At 35.3% G+C, this 9,155-nt stretch overlaps 1 protein-coding gene across 4 annotated transcripts; it reads left to right on the top strand.

The window, feature by feature from the left end:
• Window positions 1-1,296: 1,296 nt before the first annotated feature.
• Window positions 1,297-7,205, top strand: LOC142613203 (E3 ubiquitin-protein ligase At4g11680). Of its 4 annotated transcripts, none has more exons than XM_075785440.1 (5): window positions 1,297-2,124; window positions 2,878-2,997; window positions 3,082-3,214; window positions 6,201-6,365; window positions 6,624-7,205. In XM_075785440.1, exons 1-5 carry the CDS (start codon window positions 1,553-1,555, stop codon window positions 6,795-6,797), a joined length of 1,164 nt encoding a protein of 387 aa, XP_075641555.1. In that variant the 5' UTR covers window positions 1,297-1,552; the 3' UTR covers window positions 6,798-7,205. The 4 variants fall into 4 exon arrangements, with proteins under 4 accessions (XP_075641555.1, XP_075641553.1, XP_075641552.1 ...); XM_075785438.1 differs by having other exon boundaries at window positions 1,319-2,124; window positions 2,875-2,997; XM_075785437.1 differs by having other exon boundaries at window positions 1,373-2,124; window positions 2,875-2,997; window positions 6,198-6,365.
• The last annotated feature ends 1,950 nt before the right edge of the window (window positions 7,206-9,155 follow it).

The raw sequence follows: 9,155 nt of genomic DNA on the forward strand, positions 1-9,155 counted from the left end.
CAAAAGTCCTTAAGCAATTGGGTTCTTAATAGCCAAGCAAAAATAGGCTTGCAAGATTTGCAATACTTTGTGGTAGTTTGACACTTAAAACTTAAGAGCAAAACCATGTCTTTACTCTTTCGTACACTATTCAACATGCTCAATTTTTGTAATATCAAATATGTATCTGATTTTGACTGCTCTAAGTGACAACGCCAACTTTGCATGTAAATATATTATTTTATATGTCTTTTCATGAGTCTCATTGTACTTTTTGATACTATTAATGAATTTTACTGCACTATTTCAGTTACTTTTTATCTTTATCTAGAATTTACTATTTACAGTACTTTTAAGCTTTCAGCAAAAGTTTTTAGTTTCAGCTAAATAAACTATTCCCAAATAGACATGTAAATTAAGTCAATTTAATTAATTTTTTTTTAAAGTTGACTATGAATGTTCAAAAGATACATGTGGCTGGCCAAACAAAAAATGATGTAAAATTTGGAACCTTATTATTTGATATTTACTTACACTTAAAACCAAATTTGCCCGGGTAGATTTTTTTGAAACACCAAAAAGTCTAACATACTAGACTCTTAATTATTTTATTTTATTTTAATACAATAATAAATTGATTTATACCAAATTTCAAACTTCAGACTTCAAAATATCTTGGGGCCAAACTTCAAACTATCTTTGGCCCCCAAGATAGTTTGAAGTTTGGTATAAATCATTTCAATAAAGGTAAGGGTTACAAATATTTCTTCACAACATTTATAAATTAGCCAACCATCTTAAACATGAGTCCGTGACAATTTGCATTTTGTTTTTTTCAATGAAGTGATGGGTTAATTAAAGAATGTTATAAATTTGTTATAAATTTTTTTTTTTTTGCCTGTCTTAAGCATGATTTTTTTTTTTTAATAAAGTCTTTAACATGACTCAACTAATCTTAGAAAGACCAAAAGAGTTTACTTTTCAAATAAGTTTTAAATAGAATTCCATTTTGGATAAGAGCTAATGGCTATTTTCTTAATTTGTAAGATTTGTACCTGTTAAATTCAAAAGGTATTTGTCGGCATTAAAAACATTAGAGTTGCAAATAAAATTAAAATAGCATTATTTGGAGAATTTGTCTCCAAAAAAATAGCATTAGATAATAATAAGGTTGTTAAATAATAATATAAAAAAAATCCTCAGTAGCTGTCCTGTGCAGATAAAATTGTAATTACCGGACCAACCGTACTCGAGACAAAGATCAATGTGAGATGAGTGGGATATTTTGTTGTCCTGTACCAGATAAAACTGTAATAACCTGACCAAATGTACTCGAGACAAAAAAAAAAAAAAAAGGGTCTCTTTTTAGTATCATTATCATTTATCATTTTCAGCATCATCGTCGACACCTAAATAATCCGACCTTTCTTTCATTCTCGTTCTTCACACCTCAACATATAAGATCTCGAATCCCTTTCATTACCTATCTCAATCTTGCATGGGCTGAACGATTCAACTCACCGAGTTAGGGTTTCCAAAACAACACCCCCAAATTTAGACACAGCAACAACAAATGGCTTCGACAAGGTCTCCGAACCGTTCTTCCTCCGACATCGTGGACACGACGCCGTTTCTGAACAACACCACCACCACCTCGAGCAACTCCAGCGACGATTCTAACCCTAACATCAGCCCAAACAACCCCAACACCAGCCGCCGATTCGTGCAGCGCCAGAGCCTCCGCCAGGCCGCGCGGTTCCTCCGCCAAGCCAGCAGCCGCCGCGTGATGCGCGAGCCGTCGATGATGGTTCGGGAGACCGCGGCGGAGCAGCTCGAGGAGCGCCAGAGCGACTGGGCCTACTCGAAGCCCGTGGTGATCCTCGACGTGCTTTGGAATCTCGCCTTTGTTGTTGTCGCTGCTACCGTCCTCTTCCTTAGCCGCTACGAGGCGCCTAGCATGCACCTCAGGCTCTGGATCCTCGGCTACGCCATCCAGTGCCTCCTCCACATGGCCTGCGTCTGTGTCGAGTACCGCAGGCGCCTGCGCCGCCGACGCCTGGGCCGTGAAGGCGGGGCCAATACCCGAGACGAGTCGGGGCAGCAGTACGTGTCTTTGGCGGAGCATTTGGATGAGGAGAGCTCTGGGTAATTTTTGCTTTACGTTCTCTCTTTTTTAATACAATCGATTTGGGTGTTTGATACATTTTGAAAGAAACAGACTTCTCTTGTTGAAGTTGGAAGCTTTATAGTCAGTTGCATCGTTTTCTGATTTTTTTTTTGTTCCAAGTTTTTGTTTATTGGATGAAAGTGGGTTTGGGTGTAGTTTGAAGCCAACCTTGGTGTGGGATTGTATGGAATTTTTTTATGCGGTTTTTGATATCTATGTTTTTTTGTGGTAGTGGTAGAAAATGAGAACACAGAATTCATTTCTGTATTTATGTTTTGGAGCCTTGTTTTTTCTTGTATTGGAAATTATATTTTTAATAGTGTATGAAGAAATGTGTGAACTATTTGTTATTGATGAAATGCTGTAGAAAGAAGACTTTTTTTTTTTCCTGGTTGTATCATGCATGGTGAGATGATTTGATTTTAAATTTTTATTTTTTATCACATACATTTCTGTGCTGTGGTTTCCTTTTTGAACTGATTATACTCAACACATTATGTGTTTCGACTTCTACGATTTGCTCGAGTTAGTAGGTGCTGGGTACATTATGTGGAGTATAAGATGTTGGAATTTTTAATTGAAGCTTTACAAAATTCAGATTGACATTATTTATGTGACTAATTCTATTTGATTGATTTCCTATTGGATTGGGAGGGTTTTTATTACAATACACTTGTATGATTTGAGATTGCATTATATATGATCTTTTTGTGCTATTATCCTTGCAGTAGTCTAGCAAAACATCTTGAATCAGCAAATACTATGTTTTCATTTATCTGGTGGATCATCGGATTCTACTGGGTATCTGCGGGTGGTCAGGATTTAGCACATGACTCACCTCAGCTTTACTGGTATTTGTTCGTTCTCTCTATCTCTCAAATTGAATCATTTTTTGTTATTGAATCTTACACTGGGTAATATGATGTGGAATGCAGGCTATGTATAATTTTCCTGGGTTTTGATGTTTTCTTTGTCGTTTTCTGTGTTGCACTGGCATGTGTCATTGGTGTCGCTGTTTGCTGCTGTCTTCCATGTATCATAGCACTTTTATATGCTGTGGCGGACCAGGTAGGACTGTTATACTACTTTCCTTGCATATGTTTTCTTTTTCATCGCACTGAGTGCTCTATTTCACTAACTTATTTATGCTGTATGAATTCTGAGCAGCAATAGTGGCCTAGAAATAATTTACCACTTAATTTTTAGGTTAAAACTTGAAACCAGAAAGACTCATTTAATGGATTAAACATTTCTGACTAATTATGTATCGCAAATATAAAGTTCAATTGAATAACAGTGACAGACAAAGTCACTGAGTATGTGACTTTGGGTTCTAAATTGGATGTTCCCTATGATGGGGTTAGTCCTGCAATTACTTCTGTAGCAGGTGATTCAATCTGAATTTATTTATTTTGCTGGGTTGGTGGGTCCATCTGATTTTTTTCTTATGGCAGAATAAATAAAGAGAGTTGATTAACTTGGGAAGGTCTTCAATTTAATGGTAGACTTTCAGGAGATTAAATAGTCAGCCCCGAAAGGATTTTGATGCCTATTTGTGAATAACTGAATATAGGTGGAATTTTAGTCGATGTCTACTTTGTTCATTTATTTTTGGTTTGAGCCTTTAATTACGCTCTGCTACTTGTAGGTTTTTGATGCAGGAGCACAACCGGAAATTATTTCAATATTTTATTTTGAATTTTCATTGGATAATTTTATATTTAAGTAATTATTTATTTAGTTTTAGTTGTGATAGGGATTGAATTTCATGTTCTTAGATAAGGATTTGTTTAGTATTTGGATTACTATTTGAGTTCAGTTAGCATTAGTATTATGGATGTTTATCTTTATCTCTTATGTTCTTGGAAGCTCTATAAAAGTTCCAGATGGTTTATTTTGTAGTTAGACTGTTATTATTAATCAAAGAATTCTTCGTGCAAATTGAAGGTTTAACCGTGGATTGATCTAGGTGGGAAGCCTAGATTGTCCTTCATCAGTTTCGCTGCATGTTGTATTCTTTGTGATTTTTTGTTGAGATTTTGTTATTTAGTAAGTTTTATAGGGGGAAGTTAGAATTAAATATGTTGGAAATGTTTCATGGAGCCACATTTATTCTGGCCTCATTAGGAATTTGATTTCGATGCACCTCTGGAAGTGGCATGCTTGGGTACATATTGCTTTGATGGTGCTCAAATATGGCTGCCTACTTATTGATGTACCTACAAGGGACCATTATTTGTCCCACAGAGCCCTTCTCATTGCCATATTGAGTGGATTTTAAAGTTTAATGGACAAGGAAAACAAAATAATTTTTTTTTGGTTGGGGTAAAAGGAGCTTACGGTGGGTTCATTTGTTTCAAGAATAATTGTCTGAAATTTTGACTGGAGTTTATATTTTTTACAAAGTGTTGATGTTTTGTTAGATTATCTAGACCAGAGTTAACCAGATTTCCCCATCCTCTGGAAACACAATCCAATTCCATGCATCTCGTTTCCTGTAACTTTGCTATACAATTACCTAAACAGGAGGTTCTAATTTAATGATTAATTGTATTTTTTCCCCAAATTATTCAATAAAGATCTTTGACTAAGAACCAAGAAAAATTATGATACATTGGCAAGAAAAAAGAAATAAAAGGACAGAATGGAGGGATTTTTTTCTATGAACATTATATATAGAGCTGTTCATCCTTGTAGAGCATGCACTGACTTGTCATGCTGTAAGGTAACATATAAATATACCAAGTTTTGCAGAAGGAAGCACTTGGTAAATTGGTGATCCTGTCCTTCATGTCAAGAAAGGCTTCCTCCAACTTATGTCATGGCAGATTTACCATCCTAATTTTCTTGCACTTTTACCATGAAGCCAACTGTACTAGGTTCCAGTTGACTCTGCAATGGACCAATATAACTCTCACCCCCAAAATACTAGATAAGGAGGTGAAAAGAATGCTTTAGGTACAGCTTCCTTTGTTTAGATAAGGGGGTGAAAAGAATGCATTAAACAAGATTAGGCAGAGGTCAGTGGGTATAATCTTTTCCCCCCACACTTCAAATCATGGTTGACATTCCTTTGTTTGGTGATAAGTAAGATATCATTCTCCACATTAGGTACAGCTTCATAGGAGAATGTGGGGATTAGATTATATTGTATTAAAGTGCAGCCTAGGTGTGTGATGGATTTATCGATGAATGACAAAATTTTATATTTTGTCTGCTGCATTCATCTGACTCTTCTACTATCATTTAGGATAAAAGGGATTGGGTGGACTTTTTGAAGTAGGAGACTGCTCATGGAGATTGGAGTATCCTTTTGACTTAAATTTTGTGGCCAGGTTCTGTGAAGCCTGCAGCCTGCAGGTATATGTTGTGCTAGAATGACATGGGTTGATTATTTTCCTTATAGGAGACATGAACATTTATTTATACATTAAAAATTGTTCTGAACCTAATCTTTTATGATTGAGGCGCAGAAGTGCATGGGGACTTTTCAATGCGCAAGCCCGCATTGGGCATTTGGAATATAATACTGATTGTAGACCTACCGGCTAGGGGTGGTGATTGATTTGTTGTACCTTTATTCAGTGAAGTGTTTGAATTGCCAGATCCCAAAGGGTATGTTGACATCTGCTTATGGTGGTTTATGATACTTTGCACATCGAAATATCAAGTCAGCTCAGCAAAGTGGTAGACCCTACTGTATGGGGTTAACTGCATAATCCTTTTTGCCTTTTGTCCCTGACTAAAGTTTTGTCCTATGTTAGCTCGTATTATTTTGGGATTAAAAGTGTATAATTAATATCTATGGACTACTTGACTTATAAAAAAAAAAAAAAATTTCTCTGGTTTGATTGACAATTATTGGATGTATCACTTGGCATCAGATATAAATAATTTGCTATTATCTGAATATTAAAATAAAGGCAATGCTTGAAAATTTGATTTTTACTTTCAGGCAGCTCGTATGATTCTAAATTCTACTAGAGTGAAATATTGTAATTCATGCTGATGTTCTTCCCCCCCTTTGTTTCCTGATCGGCTATTTTCAAAGCAGGAAGGTGCAACAAAAGATGACATTGAACAGCTATCAAAATTCAAATTTCGAAGGACTGACAATAACGAGAAACTTTCTGGTGATGGACAAGGACCTTTTGGAGGGATAATGACTGAATGTGGCACTGATTCACCGATTGAACATGTTCTTTCGGAGGACGATGCGGTATGTAGTTTAATATTTTAGTTTTTTTTTTTTTCCTGGTTAGCTTTCTTTTCTTCCTTGCCTTTTGTTTTCTCCTACTGTTATTACAATTTTATGCAAAAATGAAGTAAAACACATTTTCCAGAATGTTTTTTTTTTGGTTTGGTACAAGTATTTAAGCTTGTTTCGTTATGAACTTGTCTTTTATCCATGTTCTTATGTAAATTCCTATGTAACGTTTTTGTGGCTTAACAAAAGCTTGTTTCCTAATATCTGTAGGAGTGTTGCATCTGCCTTTCTGCTTATGACGATGGGGTCGAGCTTAGAGAACTTCCTTGTGGTCACCATTTTCACTGCAACTGCGTGGATAAGTGGCTCTATATCAATGCTACTTGTCCCCTCTGCAAGTACAACATATTGAAGAGTAGCAGCCATGGTCAAGAGGAAGTATAGAAGACTTTCAAAATACTGTGAATGGCAAGCCGGCGAGCACTGTATACAGCTAGCTCCAATGTATTTTTTATGTGCAGCATGTCAGTAGACTAAAGACAAGCACTTTCACTGCTGTTGATGTTGTTTGTTCTTAATGTCTGCCTCGGTTGTAGTTATAGTGAATTTCCCAATTGTTGTAATCGTGGAGGCGGCAATAGGGCTGTTGTGTGTACCGATGCCCTGGTATCTTGAAATGCCTGACTACAAGGGCGGCATAATTATCTCAAAAGCTGTATTTTGCCTTCTTTTTTTTTGTTACTTGTCCGAAGGTCTATAGTCTCAATTAACTATATATATTGTGAATGGCTGTTCTATTTGCTAGCTATACATTGTTGAGGTGAACTACCTTTTTAAACTTGCTCTTTGTAAGATTCTGTTGTTATTTACTGTATAAAATAAGAAAATTTTGTCACTTGAAGAAAAGAAAAAAACCATGATGTTGTTGGTATAGAAAACACATGCTACGCGTTAGTCTTCAATCCGGTTGTCGCTTGGAAGCAGGAGCTGCTTTATTAATGTGGAAGTTGCATTGCAGCTGTCTTTCGAAAAAGTGGTTTGAAACCAAACCTTAAAGATCAATGCTTGTATTTTCAATCACATATTTGCCATGATTTTTCTTTTTGAGCTTATTGATCTATATATAACTTTTTAATTTTTTAATATTTTTCAAAGTGTATTGCAGTTTAGTAGTATTTTTCAAGTCCAATAAATCTGCTAAAATAAACATTTTCAACGAGTACTGAGAGTGGTCTATTCTCGTAGTGATGAAGTAAATCTAGGGAATATATGATTAAGGAAGAAAATCTAATGGGATGGGCTAAACTATGACTTATGAGCAGGCCTTTACAGCTATAGGATCAAGCCTGAGCGTGCAATACTATATGCTTTCGGCTTTGGGCCCGGACTAAAATGCTGCTCTATAAGGTTACTTTTTTGAATTTGTGTGTTAAACCCATGTTGCAAAAGGATCTAGCCATCGTATTAGTACATTACCATGCACTAGGGAGTAATCAATGGCAATGCAACCCCCTAATAAAACTAACCTAATAGTAGACATTGAGTACAACAAATTATGTTAATACCACTAGACACTCAAACCATTGATCCTAACATTTTAGTTGCCTTTTCTCCTAAAATTTGCCATCAGCTGAAGTAATCATATAGTATGCCTTGGCTGTCACACGGTTTTCTCTATAATGTGTTAGGTGTTGGTTTTCCTTACTTACATGTTTAGAGCACTCGTACAATTCCTTGTAATATTATAAAAAAAAAAAGTGGTTAGTTTTACACGTTTTACCCCTAAAATCTCATACATCAATTAAGACAGAGTTGTCTAAATATCCATTGTATTTACATGATTATTGTTAATTTGTATTTTATGTTTTATTAGATTTTCTCTCTTCCTGTATGTGATCTCTCTCATCCCTTTAATTACCTTCACTCTCTTCCCCCTCACTTGCTTCTTTCTCTACTTCATCAGATATACTCTCCTAACACAGAATCCCCACACAAATTCACCATCAAATACTTCACCTACACAAATATGCCCTCCAAACACAAAATCCCAACACAATCTCAACATCAAATACTTCACCTACATAGACTCATAGTTAAGGCCCAATCCACAAAGAAAACCCCACATCTCAGCCATAACATTGCAATGAACACAACCATTGCCACTCCGAAACTCTAACGAACTCCACTTCACTCCAAAGCCATCACAAATATTAAGCAAGGAAGCGACTTAGGCAATTGAGAAATGTTTCTTTTTTAATAATTATTTGATTTTAGTTTTTTTTAGGTTTGATTTGATTTTGGTATTTGATATTTGAGAATTTTGTGGGTTTGCCAAAATCGATGATCAAATGTGCGGGTCTTGTTTTGGTATTGCTTTGTTGGTTGTTTTGAAAAGTAGTTGTGTAAAATAGAAAAAGTAGATTCTAACATTAAAATAAATAGAAACATTTGCACAGATTGATATCGATACTTTAATAGCACAAAATGTCCCCAAATAGTCCATATTAATATTTACAAAATCTCAAGTTGTACGTGGTGTCATGTTATTTAAAAGTTCTCAGTAACTTGACAATATATACACCTTTTAATTTAAGAAAAAAATGACTGCTGAATGAATACCCTTTATTTTCTTTTGTTTTATTATATGCTCTCTAGCCAAGAGAGACCTGTAGCTCAATTGACATATTTCAAATTCAGTAAGTGTTACGTCCATAATATTTTTACAACAAATCTTAGATGATAAGTTGTTATTGGTTATAACTTGTAATCACAACTTAAATTACTTTTTTGCTAACTTATAAT

The sequence above is a fragment of the Castanea sativa genome, chromosome 10 (genome assembly GCF_040712315.1).
Source record: "Castanea sativa cultivar Marrone di Chiusa Pesio chromosome 10, ASM4071231v1".
In the NCBI taxonomy this organism is placed as follows: domain Eukaryota; kingdom Viridiplantae; phylum Streptophyta; class Magnoliopsida; order Fagales; family Fagaceae; genus Castanea; species Castanea sativa.

Coding starts and splice junctions, on each gene's coding strand:
- LOC142613203 (XM_075785437.1), top strand. CDS start 1,553: ATGGCTTCGACAAGGTCTCCGAACCGTTCTTCCTCCGACATCGTGGAC. Junction 2,998..3,081: donor GACTCACCTCAGCTTTACTG/GTATTTGTTCGT, acceptor TGTGGAATGCAG/GCTATGTATAATTTTCCTGG. Junction 3,215..6,197: donor TATATGCTGTGGCGGACCAG/GTAGGACTGTTA, acceptor CTATTTTCAAAG/CAGGAAGGTGCAACAAAAGA.